At 39.5% G+C, this 19,365-nt stretch overlaps 2 protein-coding genes across 4 annotated transcripts in view; one reads left to right on the top strand and one right to left on the bottom strand.

The window, feature by feature from the left end:
• Positions 1-804: 804 nt before the first annotated feature.
• On the bottom strand, positions 805-8,168 carry LOC122827179 (male-specific lethal 3 homolog). Of its 2 annotated transcripts, XM_044109807.1 has the most exons (14): positions 7,929-8,168; positions 6,619-6,701; positions 6,440-6,535; positions 6,257-6,351; positions 6,080-6,177; positions 5,879-6,007; positions 5,649-5,806; positions 5,411-5,569; positions 5,094-5,338; positions 4,928-5,017; positions 4,202-4,311; positions 4,009-4,108; positions 3,847-3,931; positions 805-1,977 (listed from the first exon to the last, which is right to left on the bottom strand). In XM_044109807.1, the coding sequence occupies exons 1-14, from the start codon at positions 8,025-8,027 to the stop codon at positions 1,878-1,880; spliced, it is 1,647 nt and encodes a 548-aa protein (XP_043965742.1). In that variant the 5' UTR covers positions 8,028-8,168; the 3' UTR covers positions 805-1,877. The 2 variants fall into 2 exon arrangements, with proteins under 2 accessions (XP_043965742.1, XP_043965743.1); XM_044109808.1 differs by lacking the exon at positions 7,929-8,168 and having other exon boundaries at positions 6,471-6,535; positions 6,619-6,693.
• Positions 8,169-9,767: 1,599 nt separating this feature from the next.
• The window catches only part of LOC122827171 (rho GTPase-activating protein 6-like), a 57,904-nt gene continuing 48,306 nt past the window's right edge, over positions 9,768-19,365 (top strand). The window contains exon 1 of one of the 2 annotated variants that reach the window (XM_044109801.1): positions 9,768-10,937. In XM_044109801.1, coding sequence (XP_043965736.1) covers positions 10,461-10,937 — 477 coding nt within the window. In that variant the 5' untranslated portion in view covers positions 9,768-10,460. The remainder of the gene's footprint in view (positions 10,938-19,365) is intronic. The other variant, XM_044109800.1, reaches the window with a different exon arrangement.

Here is a 19,365-nt window from a genome sequence, read left to right as displayed (position 1 = left end):
CAGGCAAAATTCAATTAAGGTCCGCCACTAAAACCAATTAGACCACTGATGTAGGGAGAACATGCTCACCAGTTTCCCACAGGTGCAATGGGAGTGAACTAAGAGCATAGTTCTTCAGACAAGGAAGGTGGTAAAGTATAAAGGAAGAACAGACTGGTGATCTGATTTCTTTGAAATCTAAACTTTAATCAGTATTGACCTTTATATCATATTCCGCTGTGCATATCCAGGTGAACATACATCCACTAGACTGTCTAGTCAAGGTGGACAGGAACGAATGTTTGTCAAATAAAGTTCAAATTCATTGCGATTAGGGACCAAACCACCAGCTACAACCTCCAAATACTTGTGACTTCCTGTAACTTTTCACATTGATTTAATTTGATGCAAACTAAACAAGCTTTTTAATAAGGCATCTACTAAATTATTCCCAGTTATCTGAAATTACAAAATGCTTGCTATATTTAGCCAAGCTAAATAAATTATTTACAAAGCTTTTTTTGGGTGCAGCAAAGTCAACTTTTCAGTAAATATCCCTGGATAAACATGGTTCTACTTATTATAGAAGTTTGCTTTTAAAAGACAAATGCATCGAGTCGCACTAAACATTTAAAATGTCGGTATAAATTTTGCACAGATTAAAAATAAAAAAAGTTTGATAAATTTAGATCTTTCTTAAAATGGAGGTAAGGGCCACAAAAGATCCAGCCAACGCCCACAATTGCAATCATCAGCACGCAAAATACATCACATCCTGCCAAATCCATGGAGTCTTATGCAAGCATGTGTAGAAAAAGGTGACAATTTTAGAAAAAGTTGTTTTATTTTTGTTTTTACAAAGAACAGTCACAATATAGGGGAAAGAAATTACTGCAAGGATATGGAAAAAAGAAAAACACCCTACAACTTTTCTAACACATTTTGGATTATTTGCTTTAAGTTTGAGGTCCTGTCAAGAGTGAAAAATAAATAGCATATGGGTATGGTGTACATATTTACATTTTCACCAGATAATCCAATTAGGTTTTTATTCATATTACATCCAGAGTGGATGAGTATGTAAATAGCTTTCTAGTTGTTTACTATAAAATCTAAAATATCTCTTTAAAATTTGCTTGTTTCTTTTTCTTCATATTTGATGTACCGTACTGATTTAATGTCATAAAAATTAGTGCACCGTTAAACAGAACACTTTTTTTAAGTGAAATTTTACTGGGAGGAGTTATAGAATAACGTTTGTCCTTGGGGAAAAAAAAAAAGGTGAAGGAGCAAATTTCTTTTTTTGGAACAAACATTCAAAGAGTAGATGTTGCTAAAAAAAACAAACAAACAAACAAAAAACGAGAAAAAGACAAAATCTATGAGCAGTAGAGTTGGAAATTGCAGCAAGATAAATCAAGGGTAGCAAGAGAAAGTCCTGTTGTAGTTTGGCAATATTCTGGGCCACTGAGAAGTGGACAAAGTCACTCTTCAGAAAGAGCTAAGCTTCCAAACAGAAGAACAATCCCCTTTCACAGGCAGGCAGAAAAACAGCAACACCCCACTGTGTCCTTTTTACCCCTTGTTCTTCAATGCTCCAAAAATTACCGTTCGGGAAGGAAAATGGGAAAAATGCAAGAAAACTAGGGATAGTCGTGAGAACCTTTGACTTCCGCAGGTTGGAAATCATGGAAATCACAATGCGCTCCATGTTAGTGCAAAGCAGAAAGTCGTAGTCCCGCATGAGCGAGCGATGGGGAAGTAGTAACAGGATCCACACGGCGGCGGCGGCAGGAGGAGGAGGAAGCATGTTAGAGAAGAGCAGAAGAAGGGATGGAAATGCCCGAAGATGCTGCAGGGGGGCTTAGAGAGAGAAAGAGAAGCTGTCCGTTTCTCCTTTAATAAACCGGCCTCGGTTGTTTCATGTTGTAGTGGGCCTCCGACGCCGACACGTATGCAGACTCTGGAAAAAAATCCTCATGGAACTCAGCCAGAAACCTAAAAGAGAGGTCGGGGGAGGGGTACAAGTAGGGGGAATGGTTTTAACATTTAATCGTTATTGGATGAAACAGTCGGGCCACACGTTCCAGTTCACATCATGCTGTGGTTTTTCCTAGATTTCCACAAACTCATTCTAAGAAGCCTTACATCCAACTCCCCTCTATCTTTCTATACATTTTATAGACAACCCTCTCAACACGCATGAATTTATCTTTATATCAGAAGAAACCAATCGCTGTCTGAGACACAGTGGACATGGGAATGCCTGACCAGCAGTCGGAAAGCAGCAGAAGTATAAAAAATAAATAAAAAATCCCCCCCTCCCTCTTCCCATCTAATCAGCAGCGGGGAAAACTAATCCGGAATCTTCTTAGTATCCGCTACTCGGCCAAATCCTCTAAATCTTGCCATCTCATCTTAGCTCCACCGGCCTTTCTAATCTCAATGCGAACAAATTATCCTCATCAGAGGAGAACTTATGAAGAGTGAACGTCGAGACGATGGCTGCTGAAGGTAAGGAAGGTCGGAAAGAGCAGGTTCTGGTTGGTTTTCAGTCAGCGCTATAAAGGCCGATCCTCTGCTGATAAAATTCAGACAGATATTTAATAGCAAGCAAATCATTTTTTTGATTTGTTGTTAGAATTCTTCTGAATTCCTATCAGAGGAGAGTCAAAATAAAGCAGACTACGCCCAAACCGGTGATCATTCTTACGCAGGGAAAGAGGAGCACGGAGAGATCAGCTGTGGCCAAATCCCAGCATGCACTGCGCGTCAGTCTCTGGGACATCAATCAGTTTTTGCCCACTCGGCACTATCTGCCCAGAGGCTGATTACAGAGTAGAAACACGGAGTCTTTCCCAAAAGAGTCGAGTCTGAGAGCGTGGCCAGTGTTCTGCTGAGTCCACAGCATGGCGAGCAAAATATTTATTTTAACAACAAATTTAAAAAATTGTTATAACTGTATATATATATAATACGTAACATTAAATTGTGTATGAATAACAAATACAGAACAAAATTATTTTAAAAAAGCAAAATAAAAAATGAAATTTTTGACATAAAAAGAAAGGAAGACAGAAATAAAAAGAATGAAAGAAAAAGTTAATAAAAGAGAGAGAAAGACAAAATGAACGGGAGACAGAAAATGAGAGACAGACAGACAGAAAGATGACTGATGACTATAAATCATAAAAGTATGGGTAGTAATTCCTCTGCCTTTAAGAACCAGTTGATTAATGTTTAGCTGATTGTTCCAGGCAAAGAGATGACCTTTGACCCTGGAAATGATGATGCTGCATGAGACGTTTCCCTGGTAGAAGCTGCTGGGTCTCCAGGTATCGGTATTCCACATGAATAGAAAGCAACCAAAAACCAATTCTGCAGCTGTTCGTGCAGCCAGGAGACCAAACAAACAAACAAAAAAATTCTAAAAAAGCAGACATCACACATTCAGCTCTCTAGCGCTACCTTTTGACAGGAGGGGGGTATTGTTTGAGTTTGATTAGAGAATGAAAAGACCTAAATCCCTGAAGATCGCTAGTGAGGATTTAAAGATTAGACTCCCGTGCTTGTGTAACGCCCACTCATCTCCCGCCCTCTAACACGAGCTCTCCTACCGATTCACCCGGCATGTGGAGGTTCCAGGTTGACTTCATGGATGTCTGGCAGCAAGTTCAGACCAGTAATGTGTAAATACATTTTTACAAAGTTCTTCAAACCGAATTTCCTGGTATTTCAGTTTGGGGGAACTTATTTTCAGTGGCTTATTTTTGTCTTGATACATTATCCCAGTAAATTTTAATTTGTAACCGAGTGTTTAATTAAACTGATATCCAAAGTAGTGTTCAGTCAGTTCTGGTTTTATACCTGAGGAAGAGTTCCAGATGTTTGATCAGGGCTCTGAGGTTCCGCTCAGGGATCTGCATTTTCCCCAGGATCTCCGGTAGCTTCACTGCAAGGAGAGAAAGTTGGGAAATGTGAGTGTGCTGCGTTCGAGTGGGACAGACGCAACCGGAATTCAGAACGGACCGAAAAGCCGCAGGAGGTGCTGGGATCCGTAGAGGTAGGAGGGTGGAGGAGGCTGGTCGTTGAGGGGGTAGTTATCAGGGGTTAGCTTCCAGCTCAGAACCTGGTGGATGAGATGATGAGGAACTAAAAAATATATATAAAACAGATTATAGCATGATAGAGGCCTTTCAAAGGGAGTAAACTGATTCACCACCTCATTGAGCTCATTGTTTCTGCGGCTCTCTAAGCCGCAGAAAAGTCCACTCCTCTCTTTGCTTGGCGTCAACGGCAACGGAGATGACGAGCCACTGTGGACCGGGGTTTCTGGGCAAAGAGACGAGGGGAAGGAAATGAAAACATGCATACTGCATTTCGTCCTGCGGAACGTCGGCCATTACCAAACCCTTCCAAATTCTGCAAATAATATGAAAATGGTCTCATTTCATTTGTGCTGCTGTCATTTTAAAGATATTAACAACAGAGGTCAACCACCACAGCAATACGTACAAAATCAAACAATATGGTGTTGAAAATGTTTTGTTTGTGCCGTTATAACTTTTAAGATAAAAAAGTAAACCTTTCCAGAGGTTGCCTCCTCCACATTAACAAAAAAACTGAAATTTTCATAAATTAATTGTGCTAAATTTGTGCAGGTAACATTTTTGTAGCACGGTAGATTGACCATGTGGGTGGGCTGGTTGACATTTGATGAACTCTGGAGACATTAATATCTTTAAATAAATAAAGAGACAAAATGTTTGATTCATAAACAAGCTGCACATGTCATTGCAATTTTGTCTAATTTGAAGAGGATTGGGGGGCAATTTCACTCAGGTTGAATTTGCAGATGTTTAAACCAGAAGGACATTGCCATCTACTGGACTATCAACATCACTACAACCTCATGTCATTGAATATTTCATAATTAAATCAATCATACTTTTTTCCAGGTTGAGGAAGAACTTGGGTTGCGCTGAAGTGTCGATTAGACGTCGTTTGAGCTGCGGAGAAGCCGTAGCGCTCCCTCCACCTGTTGGTGTTTCACATTTAGACATCAGCGATCATGAATCCGATCAGAAAAGAAAAAAGGTGGTGCGTTTTCTGACCTCCGCTGCTTCCCTCGGTGGGCCGATCTCCACCAGACGTGTTCCTGGTGGAGCGCCTGAGGGACTGGGACTGGGAGGACTGGTAGGAGATGCAGTCCATGTCGGGGTGGCGGCGGCGCTTCGGCGTGGGAGCCGGAGCCGTGGGCGTGGCGGCGGAGGTGTCACTCAACGCCGGCTGGCTGTCCGTGGATTGAGGCGTGGGGGGGTTGTGAGCCGGTGGGCTTGGGCTACGTTCTCGTTGGGCGCTGGAAAAGAAACACAGAAAAGTTAAGAGTACCGGTCACAGAGGGAAAACGTTTCGGTCAGAATGCACATACTTGCTGGAGCTGGGTGAGGTTTCGTTGACCGTGAGGAGCAGCCTGGAGGAGGTGACTTTCTTAAACTGAGCTTGTTCGCAGGGGTACAGCAGGATCATGGGTAAGGTGAAGTCAAAAGTGATCCTCAACCCGTCGACCATTTCCTTACAAAGTTCCTCGCTGAAAAACAAGAACAAAGTTCACAAAAAAAAAAAAAAAAAAGCCGATTTCTTAACTTTTGTGCCGTCAGGGTCCTCACCTCCTCTCCGGGGGAATCGTCTGCGGGCTGCTGCTCTGCGTGGTGTTCTGTTGCCGCCGGTACCGCTCGTTGGCCATGAAGGCCTTGTTGATGGTAAAGTGCTTCACGTAGGACTCCAGGATGTGAACCACGTTGGTCTGACAGGGGACCATAACAAGCTGGAGAAGAGAGGAGAAGCGCAGGGGTTAAGAGCAAAACCCGTCACAGACCTCGGGGAGGTCGAGTCGTACCTTCTTCCTCTTGTTGATGTAAAAGCAGTCGTCTTCCAGTTTCTTCTTCAGAACATCCGGGATGCTGATGTCCACATGGACCACCTTCTCCTCGCATTCCCGCTTCACGTTAACTTCCGGCTCGACCCTCTGAACACATGAAATGCGGATGAATACTTTGAAGCGCCGTGCTGAGAAAATAGCTCCAGTAGGACTCGTCACCATTTTGTTGACGTCTTCAGAGAAGGTGCTGTCGCCGCTGTTCGAAGAGTCAGGCTCCGAGTCGTCCCCTTCGCTGCTGTCAGAGGTTGAAATCAAACCTGACAGCGGGGAAGAGTAAAACTTTGAAACGCTCGCAGACGGCAGCGGGAAATCGAGCGCCGCAGATGGAGTTCTCACATGCATCATCACTGTCCTCCTCCTTTGGGAGAGTCTTCAGAGAAGATTTGTTACCAGACTGACGATGTCGCCGCTTCGTCCATCCCTTTCTCTTCCTTACCGCCGGCATGAAATGGAGCAAATGAAATTCAGAAAGCTTATTCACGTTTTGAAATGGAAATCTTGATTAGAACAAGAACTTACATGCGCCCGAGAGCTTTGCGAGCCAGCTTACGTTGCAACTTGCGGTTTTCCTCCGTGTCCCTTAGGACATGATCCTCGGCAGCCCAACGATCCCAGCTGCACCAACGCAAGCGTCAGTTCAATACAGACAGAGTTAAAATCTCAAAACATGAAACTAAATATGGTGAATATACTGTTACCTTCTGCTCCAACCGCTGAAGTGAATCAGGTACTTTGGGACTCGTCTCCCATGTTCATCTGTACCTATCAAGACATCAAGGACCTGCAGGATCAAAAGCAAAGCTTCTGTCAATTGCCATGAAATTAAAGTTGAACAATCACTGGTGAACAAATGTAAATTGCAGGTATACATTTACACATCCTTAGAGTTTAGAAACATGAGGTTTCAGAATATATCTGGTCAAAGTTGAATCTGCTTCATAAAGCATTCCCAAGCTGCAGATTTAGGTTTGTTAAGAAAGTTGTGCTCTAAGCTTCAGTCAAAAATTGGTATCCTAATATTAAAGTAAATTCAAAATCTGGCTTAAACTTTCAAAGTAGAACATCTTCAGCTTGGGAACAAATTTACTGATATAAATGAATATTATGACATCAAAATTATATATGCATCTGTACTGCATTGGTATTTGATTGTAGAACTCAAAATAATACCAGGCATTGTAACCGCTTCTGGAAGAAACATGCAACAAGTGCCTAAAAATAGTAAAATTAGCAATACTAATATAAAGTTTTTTAGATATTTTATTTACTAGGTAAGATTTTTTTTAAAGAAATGAACTTGCGTCAATTATTAGTAATTACAAAGTTATTTTAAATCAACCAGAATATGAAGACACAAGCAGGGCTGGAAGAAGTTAGGATGCTAACCTACAGCTAGCTAGCTCAGGATAGCAAAATGTGAGATTCAAGCTGCTAATTTTCACAAAATAGTTGTCTCTATCTATTAAACAGTAATTTGCTTAGTTTATGGACACTCTGTACGAAAAATAATGAAATGCACGACCGAATGGGACCTTCATTCAGCTTAGCTACCTGCAAAACTAAAATCTATATTAGCTGCGCAGATGTTGGCATTTAACAGCACTAAAGTCACGAGATAAATCATTTTGACAAAAAACATATTTTTATTTTTTCAAAGAAGACAATAATCAATGACTTAGGAATTGCTCAGGTTGGAAGTTCTCCTCAAATGGACTCTCGATCGTGTAAAACTGCAATACTACAACTTTGTTTACGTTTTTCTTCTTAAACCCCTCATTCAGCTACAAACATGTAATCGAACACACCCGGAAACCATGCGCTTATGCAAAGAGAAACAACCCGGTAAATTAATACCAAGAATGCATTTTTTCTTGTAATGGCCTAAGTCGCCTTTGTGGTCATTCGGGGCTCCACAGTGTATAAAACAGCCTTGCTTTCCTTTTGTAAATGGCTCCACTTTCGGGGGTCTAAACACCAAATGGCAACGTTAGCTTGGTTAAAATCTTACCTTAGCGTCATACAAGACTTTAGCCTTGGTTGGGTCGGGTTCAAAGCACAAGACTCGTTCTCCTTTGTGAAACTGGTATTTAATTCCCCGCGAATTCATTTGTTCATGGCGACGTGTGGGAGAGAAGGCATCGATCGGATTCTTAAACCCCCTTAACCCTTTCCTTTCCTATGTGGGAGTTTCACAGCTAAAGGAGCCTCTGGAAAAGATGGCGCTGTTGTGGGAACACAGGGCGAAACTTTACTGCGCTGCATTCACAGGCAACTGGAAATTTCTACACTCCATTGTCAGCTCTGACATGTTTGAAAATACGCATTATGGCATTTTTTAATAGTTTTTTTATGGTTTTAATTCTATAGTACTATTTTTAGAAAAAAAAATCTCCGATTCAATGATTACCGCTAAAATCAGTCGCACTGTAATGAATGTTGACTTTCCGCGCAGACGCGAAAGCAGCAGGAAACACTGCTTAAAAAGTGCGATTTCAAAATCTAACCAGCAGATGGCAATACAACACGGGAAAAATTCAGGACGCAACCTGAGTCACAAATAATTAGTCTACTTCAAAAGAATATGATTCTATATATTTATCTACATGAAATTAACATGATTGTGTCATAAAGTGCCTGGAGATGACAAATGTTATGAATGTATTCTATTGAAATAAACAGATGTCAGGCAAACTGAATTGAGCTGCAATTTTTTTTCCTCTCCTAAATTGATAGTCAGCATCAATAATTCCTGAAATGTTTTTCTTTCTTCCGCTATGCAAAAGACAATGTTCATCTAAATCCACAACGTCTGCACTTTACCCACCACCCCCTTTCAAACTGTTTTTAGAAGTGTCGAATCTATCTCAGTTGTTATCAGTGTCATGTCATGCTGTGTTGCTTGCATGTTAAAGTGTCATGTGTTGCTGCTTCATGAGCTCCCTCATTAGCGGGGTTTCACTCAGGGCTCCTGCTATTTCCTTTCAATTTTATCATACTTTTAAACCTTTTGATATTTGATCATGCTTCAAACCCAAAATTTGACCTTTTGTATAAGGATTTTATGTTTAAATTATCAAAGAAATGCATAATTCTGAAGTGGAATGAAAATGAACATTGTTTTTAAAACTTGTATATCGTCCCTACTGTGAAACATGGGGTGGCAGCATCATGGTGTGAGGATGCTTTTCATATCCAGGAACAGTAAAGATGGATGGAGCGAAATATAAGGTAACCCTGGAAGAAACGCTGTTAAAGGCTGCACAGACCAAGAAACAAAGTCAGAACTGCAATAGAATTGGCAACGTTTCGATTAGAGATGACCAAATTCAGTTCTAAAGAGCAGATGCAAGATGCAAAGTTGTTACCCGTGGCTGCAGAGTAACAACTTTGCATCTTCTACTTCTTCATAACTGGCTAAAAATAAAAGGAACGAGCTGATGTTTAGAATACAGATATAATGACAAATGCTACTTAACTATCAGTTTTTAAAATTTGTCCTGCATTCCACAAAGAATGAGACTAAAATATGTTTTTGTTGGTTTTTGTTTTATTTTTTTTATATTTAAATATCAATCTTCTCATTTTTATCTTTATTTCAAATCCTAAAAATGGATGTAACATGCAGGTTATAAAAATGCCAAGAAACTGAAAGTAGATGATTGTTTAAAAAGTTGCCTGTTTTGAAAGTCATGTGACAGTTGCTAGATGAGTTTTATTTTACCGTCTTGAGAGCAAAATGGCTCTTTAGGTTGTAAAGGTCAAATCCCTGCTTATCCTGCAACATTGCATTCCTTCTCCAGCACCTGAATCAAATTAATGACTTCTTAAAAGTTTCAGGAAAGTGTCTATCGAATGTGACTCAACATTTTCATACATAATGGATACAACCTTTCTTAAAAAAAAGAAAACTGTCCAATTTTTTAAATGATTTTTGCATCAATCTCTCACAATCAGTTTCCCCCACAAAAATGATGTTTGAGGTTTTATTTACACAACAGAAAAAAGTATGAATGCAAGGCACTGCAAATGAGGAGACAAAGAGCTATTAATCCCAGTGCTCACTTATTGTTTGGCTAATTTTAGAACATAGAAGGCTTCCCCTGATAGGCCTTGTGCTACCAGACAGATGGATTAATAGGAGAGGAGGATTAATACTCCTATTTTCATCTCAGCTAAATCATGGATGTGCCTGTGTGTGACCCACTGCCTGTCTGATGACTCCATACTTACAAATTATATACTGCACAAATTAATTTTTATAAACATATTTCAGAGGATGAGGTTTTGGACCGGACTATTTTCTTTCATTTTAAAGTGAAAGTTCATCACTGGCTAAAACAGTTTTCAGACCACCTCCCCTCTACCCACAAGCCCCCACTCACGCCCATTCCTCAGAAGACGCACAAGAGAGGAACACTTGATCAGTCTTTACGCAGCTCTCCATGGGCTCTGCGTTCAATGGAGCACTTCTGAACTCCAGACTTGTATTCGCTGGGGAGGCTTTAGAAAAGTTGTTGAGTTGATCCAACGTTGAGGCGACATGTCAACCACGCAGGGACTTCTCAACAGCGTCTTTTCCTGCTCCTCTCCTGCCTCCAAAGCAATAGCCAAGAGGAGGCTGCGCCAAACCCGCAGCCTGGACCCGGTTATCATACGGCACTGCGGGACCGGGACCGATGGGATGAGCGGGGCGCAATTTCCGGCCGCCGACGCAGGTGCGCCGCCGGGTGCAAAGCCGGCTTTGCGCGCCAGGATCCCGACGCTGAAAGAACCCATCACGCCGTCGGTCTCCTCCCCATCCATACCTTCGGACGTTTCTCCATCCTCCAATTTCCACTTCGACTATGATATCGCGAAGCGACCAAAAAGGAATACCGCGGGGGATTTACAGTTTATGGTGAGGGGAGCCGGGGCTGCGCAGTCGGGGAGCACCGGCGCGCTCTTCTCGCCGCGGAGGTGGCTCCAGAAGAAAGTTCAGCCGACCTGCCCTCATGCGTATGTTGTGTGGAAATCAGAGGTAAGGAAACAAACAAGGGTGCATTGCAAGTTTTGTAATTTTTTTTTTCATTTTTATTTTAAAGAGGGGATTAGTTAACCAAATACACTGGTTCTTATCCCTGCTTGGTTGATATTATTGTCCTAATTTCCAAAAAAGGCATTTTTCTCCTTTATCTTTTGCATGATAAAAGACAAGCATCCCCTCTGCGTGATGCTGCCACCACCATGGTTCACTGCTGGAATGTTTAGGGTGATATGAATTGTTTGTTTTCTTTCTCAGTGCTTTTAATTTGATTAGAGACTATGCTCTCCCATTTATTTGCCGTCTCCCTGCATGACAGCAAACATGCTATGTCACATTATTTCTACTTTTATATAAATCCCTTATTTGTCAAAAGAAATTCTCACACTCGAGCTTTGTAACTCTGCATCTCCTCCAAAGTTACCATAAACCTCTTGGAGGTGGGCAGACCAACTCTCAACTATTGTTAAAAAAAGAAAAGGATCTTACTCTCGTTTGTTCTAAAAAAAAAATGTTTTCCATGTTTTTAGGTAGAAAATGGACACAAATTTGTGCTGTTTTTAGTTTCTGTTTATCATGTTCCTATGTTATTATGTTGACACCCAGAAGCTTTTAACAAAATAATAAAAAAAGAAAAAACACAAAAAACATTTATTCTGCTCAATATCGAAATGTATCGTAAACTTCTAGTGACAAACCATTATATTGATTTCAGCATATTGGTAAGTTGGTGCTCTGTGACCTCACAGCATCAGGCTGTGGGGATGCTTTATTCTAAGAGTGACAACAAGGGTCAAGCAGATCAAAATTGAAGCTAACTGCACTGGGTTAGCTATCATATTACTTACAATAAAGCACTATACATTTCTAAGAATTGTTTAAAAAAAATAAATAAATAAATAACAGAAAAAGAAAGCCACACATCACTGTACTTCCACCTCACCATTTTTGTACTACTCTGTGTTGGTCATCACAGTGAATCCCAATAAACCACATTAAATTTGCACTTTTGAAGGGACAGCATGTGAAGAGGCACTTTTCCGAGCCACTGTACCTGTGGGAAAGCAAAAGAAAATGACCCAGGAGCTTTTAAGGATTAAATCAATCCGACAAAAGGTGCAATGAAGTGCAGTTAGTTTGCCCCCTGCTGTTGCCTTCATTGACTTTAGGGAACCTTTTGTCTTCATAAGAACTTCAAACTGAGAATGAATGAAGAGCAGGCAGGTATGAAATCCTAACCAAAACATACTTGGTTGACTTATTTTAAGTGAACTAGGAGAGGGGTGCTTTACAGGCTGCATACTTGGCATGAGTCCACTTGCACTGGTGGAAAGGTATGATAATTTTACTTTTTTTTTTTTTTTTTAGAAATCGAGGTGTTTTCTTTTTCTGCTCAAGTTTTGTTGTCCTTGTGCTGAGGGTGGAGGCGTGTGTGCGTACATGCAACGCTCGTTTCAGAATCTGAAAAGAAAGTTCTCACGACTGGGAGGGGGTCACAGGGTCAAAAACCACGGGGCCCATGTTCAGCTCTCCCAGCAGCGTTCGCTTTATTCCCTAATCTACTTCTCTCGCAGCGTGCCTCTGTTGCTTGTTTACACGCACATGCATCCGCTCTCTGAATCTCACTATGGAGCCTTTCCCACCACAATAAGTGTATTTTCCATGTAGTTACACCCCCCTTCCCTCCACATTAAGGCCCACCAAGGGTAGCATGAGGCCATCAGCATGGAGTCATTGGTCCAATCCAGACCGTAAAGTTATTGCACCTCGGGGTTTCATAAAAATTCAGACTTCAGACGTGGCTGTTGGTGTGCTGGGATGTGTTCCACTCTGTTCGCTGTGGAGAAAAAATTTATTACATAAAGGATAAACTAAGACGGTCATAGAGAGAATTGTCAAATTTGATATGCTTTTGCCCAATTAGGATATGCATGCAGGGTTTATTTAAGAGAAAGGACATTCTTTCTTGCAGCTATACTAACACGGGGTGCCAGAGATGGCTGTAATCTGCATACCAGTGTTGTTTTCAGCTCTAGTGGAAGCTTGCTCTGTTTGTTGTAATGCTGTCTGCTCATCGGGGAAACTTTGGTCCACATCCAAGTGATAGCGTAGGAATGAGTGTGCCAATCCAATACCATTTGTCCGTACCTGCAGTGTCTAGATCTCTCTGGGGAAAAAAAAAAAAACATGCACCAATCGTCTTATCAGAATAATAATAATAAAAAAGAACTCTAAAATGTACTTGCTAGAATCTGAAATTCTGAATAATCCCGAACTATATTTTTGTACAGTTCCCACTTCCAAAAATACCAACAAAAGGTGAAATATAACATACCAGATGTTTAACTGAGTCGCCCATCCACCTCACACTGTAGGAATGTTGTTTGCTAACCACCAACTAACTACTGCCTTAACAGTCAGAACTCTTATCTGGGAACTAAGACAAATAAAATTGTAAAATCCATCAAAAACATATTGCACCAATGCACCACCCCGCCAAAAATGAGAATATAATGAAAAAAGTTAGTTAATTTCAGTAAATCCATTGAAAGAAAGAAAGTTATGCATAAATTTGTAATGCAGAAATGTTATGGGATGTAAAATGATGGGGAGGATTTTTTATGTTTTCCAGCAGCTGGTTATTGACACTCTTCATAAGGATGATAAACCACAAGAGTTAACTGCTTAAGAAAGGGGTTCACCGAATGCTGCATCCAAGCATATCTATGGAAAGTTTAGTGGAAGGAAAATGTATTGTAGATGAATGTGCAAAAGGAACATAGATAATAGATAGTTAGTTTACAAATCACTGAATGGTTTAGCACCACAATACATTAAAGACCTAGTGCTGTTGTATCAACCTTCCAGACCTCTCAGGTCTTCTGGTTCTGGTTCTGCTCTGCATCCCCAGAACCAGAACCAAATGAGGAGAAGCAGCATTCAGCTTCTATGCACCACAAATCTGGAACAAACTTCCAGAAAACTGTAAAACAGCTGAAACACTGACTTCCTTTAAATCTCAACTAAAAACCAACTTGTTTAGGTTTATATTTGAAACTTAATTAATTACAAATTTATTGACGAAGTCTGACTTAATGTCGTGTTTTGATTGTTGATTCTATGTTGCATTGTGTTTCTGTGTCCGGTTTGATGTAAAACACTTTGAAATGCCTTGCTGCTGAAATGTGTTATACAAATAAAATTTGATTGATTGATTGATCGATTGACTTAAATGCTTATTTCTTCCTTATAAATTAAGCAAAATGAACAGCAGAAGTCCAATACAACCAGAATCTGAATTCCAGCAGAGATTTTTAATATGCAGTCGGTTTAAGTCAGCGAATTACTATCCAAACATTTGTTGAATGAAGACCCCATTGTAAATTCTTGAAAGGTATACACTGTAAATTGAGAGCGTACTCTTCATAAGGCAACCTGCCCAGATTTGTATCGCCTCATGCCTTTTTATGGAGAGAGACGAGGGCAGAGAGGCAGAGAGAGAAAGAGTTGGAGAAAGAAACACAAATGAAGGCATAATGGTTAGAAGAAAACAACGTCTGTCAGGCATGCTGCCAGTGATTGATCTCAAGAATTGCATTTTTCTTTGTTGTGAAATGATGTGAAACCATCTATTTTTTTTAATACCTCACAGTGATTAGTAGTGATTGGTTGTGACAACACATGCTCTTCTGAGATAGCTAACATATAACAGAATAGGTGATTTTGAGACGCTGGTGAGCGCTTGCCAACTCCAAACTTTAGTCTGTGAAGAGTATCCTGAAGCTACTGGCAACTTTTCTCACTAATAATATGCACACACAACGCCACACACCAGAGGGAAAGCAGTGGTCCCCTAATTGAATCCTGACTGTTTATGGGGAACCAGAATGTTGACATTGTACTTCTAATTTTAGGTCTACAGCACTAACCCTAATGCTTCTGAGAAGAGACACCATGATGAAAATTATTCAGAAAAAAAAGGGGATCTCTGCAATTTGAATACATTCCTTACTGAGTGGTGGTAATATTAAGGAGATATTAATATTCAAGACAAGTGCTTAAAAAATTATTTGCCCTGATACAGATTACTAAAACAAATCATTTTCATATTTTGTACAGCCTGTACAAGGATAAATATTCTTAGCTATGCAAGCTAATTATAACATATGCGTTAAAACACTACAAGGAACTTTTTATGCAAAAATATGTAGTGAAATAAGGTCAAAGAAACAGTTAATTACTACAATCTTCACTGCAGTTTGTACGGTGGCAGCCATGTTGGATTCTAAACTGGAGATATGCTGGGTACACCAGATGTTCCCAGTCAGAACTTCATTGTCAGAAGGGCATTTCAGCTGATGTTTCAAACTATAAACTCAGAAGTTAACACAATTAAAAGGATCTCACTCATTTTCATTTGCAAGTAAATTGAGAGTGTAAACTGTACACTCTCAATTTACAGTGTATACCTTTCAAAGAATTTAAATCCATTTGCATTAAGCTGTCCATTTGCCTTCATTCCTTCTAAGTTTTGCAGTTTACTTATTAACTTACCCATACTTTTAATCAATGTTATATTGGTTGACACTGTCATGCACCCGGCTGTAATGATGCCTACTTAAGTGGAGCCTTAAGAAGATGTTAGAACTGATGTAAATTATTGGCTATATCTTCATGGTTCAGTCTCACTGAAATATCTTTGGGAGTGACGACTCCCTTCAAGGTCATTTTATTCTGTGAAACGTGAGCTCTGAAAATACAAACATAATCATCTTCAACATTTAACCCATCTGCTTTACTACTAGTAATAAAAAAACGTATAAATAACGTTTTTGATGTGGAAAATGTGTCTGTTGGAGCAAATATTAAGGACGCATAAATACAAGAGATGCACAAAACACTTGTGGAATAATAATGATAGTGCATTGAAATTTAATCACATTGGAGGATTTTCAATTGATTGAATTGAAGTCTAAACACTTTGACTAGGCCACATCAAAGCTTTTATTGTGTTTTTCTTTTTTCAGAGGTCAGCATGCTCCTTTAGGTTTAGGTGGTAGAACACAATTTATGGTCCCATCACATTATTAGCCATCAAACAAGATGTGCTTTAGCAAATTCAAGCTGGGTCTTGGGCTTTGGACCTCTCCTGAAGACTTGTACTGTAAATTATGGGCAATGATTTGTTGCTTTTAGAGACCTTTTAGGTCACTACGTGCTTTCAGACAGGTTCTATTTAAATGATTCATTCATTCCACAGGTCTGGTAGAAATCAGGCCTGGGTACGTTGAATGAAACCAAACCACAACGTTGTGGTTAATTAGTGCTAATTCCTTATTTAACAAAATGAGCTGTAATATTTAGCATATAATCCGTTTGAAATGATCATTCGATGACTGCTTTTCATGTTTACTCCTGTTGTCTTTGTCTTATTATTATTATTATTATTATTATTATTAGCCCTTATTAGTCCAATCATGCTAATGAAACTGTTGACTAAAGCAGGACAATAACCTGTAACATTTACAAGCGAGGATACATTTACAAGCAGCTGATTCTTGGACAGACTTCAGAAACTGATGCTTGAACTTGTGAACCCAACTGCTGTCCATTTTGCCTTTCCTCCCTTATTTCCTCCCTACGTTCCCTCAAAATGATGAGGCTGCGTTGGAGGAACAAGACCTTCGCAAGCTGACATCTGTGGAATGCTGATAGCAAAAACACCCCAAAAAACAATCAAATCAGATAACCGTAAGCAGTTCAACCAAAATTTGAAAAACTTTACTGATTTTGACACGCTTGCTTCTTGTTGTGGATTGTAGATTTCTGATGCATCAGAAAAAGGGCAATCTAGTAGTAGATCACAGGATTTAGTTCAAGGAGTTGAGAATAGGATGTCATCACTGTGTTGCAAGGGCCAGTATCTTTGTGAATACTGAAAATATGATGAAATACAGTTTGATTTTGTTGGCTTGAGACAAGGAGTGGGGAACAGTGTAGAGCTGATTTAAAGGCAAAGTAAGACCTCACAGCTGTGAGACTCAAGTTTAAAACTGTCCGCTAAATAAGAGATCTTAGGATCGTTGCACATCACTTAATGTAACTTTGTAAGTCTATAACAGCCAAGGGAAGATATTAGAAAAATAACTGAAGCCAAAAAATGATTGATAGATCTTTTGTGTCCCATCTACAGTTAAAAGGAGAGTGGGTTGTTGGTGATAAGGCATCTTAAAGTCTGCTTTGTTAACTGGATATTTATCTAAAGATGATGATGCAGTATTAGTGTGGCATCACTGGTAGCCAAGATTATAGAGGTATCAAATCTTATAGGTTTGGGAAGTTGTTGGTTTAAAAACTGCCTCATACTTTTGACCAATGAGCCAATCAGATAAATTAAGTAGCTTAGAGAAGGAACTTGCTATTTTGAGGCCATTACAGGATGATGAAATCAGCTTGTGTCTGAGAAGGACTCTAAATATATTATAAAATGTGCGTGGAAATATGTTTTGTGTCTCGTCTCATCTGTGCTCTGTAACTGAATCCCTCTCAGGGCCGTTTTTTTGACAAGTTTCCATGATACGCTGCTGAAGAGAACCATATGAATCAGCAGGGTTTGTTTGGCAGTGTTTTGGTTCTGAGCGAGCTCACATCTCCTCTGGGATGTTTTCTCAACAATGAAGGCAAAGCGAGTGGCCTGAAATAGAGACGGCTGTAAAGTAAACATTAATTTCCGTAGTCAGAATCTGTCTGTCTGTTGTCGATTAAACCTCTCCTTTGGTTCAAAATCTGCAGTGTTGAGTTACTATTTGTGTTGATAAATGCACTTATGGGTGACTTGGAAGAGAATCCAAATCCAGTGGGTGGACGATCCATTTCCCTATAGGCTCGACGTCTATCCCTCGTGTGTGTTTCGTGTGTGTGTGTTAGACAGATGCTAATGTTCGCTAATGTGCTCTCTAATCTGGTTTGTCATGGCTCAGAGGGGGTGTAGGGATATTATGCAGTTATCTGAGGCTGTGTATAAACTGTGCTGATGTGACACACACACAGAGTGAAAATGTTTTGCAACATCTCAAAACACACTTAAACTAATCTGGGAAAAGATTAACTCTGACTAAATGATTGATTTAGGAAATCACCACACAAATACTTCAATTGGAAATTATTTTCATGCAGCTCTTTACATTGTAGCTTGATGCTGGACTATAAGGGTCTGGCACACCTTGGAACACTGAAAACTCTTCATACAGTAATTTGTTATTATTAATGATTACCATTATTGGTATTGCAATTTTCAACACAGAAGAAATGGGTGATAAATTTAGCATGCAGGTCACACAATTAAAAAGGCCACACACAGTGGAAACTATCCACATTAGGAAAAACTGTGTTTTAGTTGTTTATTTAATGCACCATGTAATCTGATCCTCAGAGGGGCTCCTACATGAACTTTACCCATCTTAAAAAAAATAAATACATAAAAAATCTAAACGTATTAGGAGAAATGTGAAAAAGGTTAAACTCACTCTTTGAGAAGAAATATAATATGTCAATAATATTAACCCTTCAGTTTAAAACCGCTAGTCGTAAAGATAATGTTTCATCTTCATGAGAAAGAAAAACAAATTAATGATGCCATTTTTGAGGTCACTTTAACTAAGCAGGTTTTACACTGGTGAAAAAGCATATCTTTAAAAATAATAAGGCACTGGAGTTCAAAGCATGGGGAAAATTGTAGACAAAATTTGTGTCTCACTGTATGTTTTGAAGTCAGTTACTTTATGGTCAAAAAACACAAATGTCTTTTTAAATCACATGATAGAACAGAGTTCTGAATGTATACATTTAGCATCACACTTCATTCAGGGTTACTCATACCAAACCTCCTTCTTTATTAACTAATGGCTCTCTTAAAAATCTTTGGTAATTTTATTTTAGCTAATAAAGAATTTCCCACAGGTACTCCCGATAATTAATGCCCCCCTGACATTAATTATCGAGACCTCTAACCCCTGCAGAGGTTAGAGGTCACAGTCACTCTCAAATAGCTAAAATCTACAAATCTGGGAAAATAGCCCCTCTAAAAATGCTTAAATAAATAAATGGCACTTCAGGATTGGCTGCTTTGCAAACTCCAATCAAAAGTGACAAACAGCATTGCGCCTGCCTAAATATTTCAGACTCATGAGTTTCATTTTCTGTCAATTACTGGCATTTTCCATATGACATTTGCATTGTATAAAAACTGGATTATTAATTAATTAAAGATTGTCTTCACATATCTGGAAAATTGCTTTTTGAAATGCTACAACACTGGTTTAGCGAACTATACATGCATAAGTGGCCTTTAAAAAGATTCAGTCGATGAGTTCACAACAAAGAGTTTGTACATACCAAGTGTTTAACCAACAGTATGTGAACACAT

Source organism: Gambusia affinis, linkage group LG24 (assembly GCF_019740435.1).
Source record: "Gambusia affinis linkage group LG24, SWU_Gaff_1.0, whole genome shotgun sequence".
Classification (NCBI taxonomy): Eukaryota; Metazoa; Chordata; class Actinopteri; order Cyprinodontiformes; family Poeciliidae; genus Gambusia; species Gambusia affinis.
Note: the sequence above shows the minus strand (reverse complement) of the source record. Positions and strands in the feature narration are given on the sequence as shown.

What these genes read in the sequence shown, in the direction of transcription:
- LOC122827179 (XM_044109807.1), bottom strand. Translation starts at nt 8,027, where the DNA reads ATGAATTCGCGGGGAATTAAATACCAGTTTCACAAAGGAGAACGAGTC. An exon ending in AAGTCTTGTATGACGCTAAG is followed by an intron (nt 6,702 to 7,928) that starts GTAAGATTTTAA and finishes TTGATCCTGCAG; the next exon opens with GTCCTTGATGTCTTGATAGG. An exon ending in GGAGGACAGTGATGATGCAT is followed by an intron (nt 6,178 to 6,256) that starts GTGAGAACTCCA and finishes CCCCGCTGTCAG; the next exon opens with GTTTGATTTCAACCTCTGAC.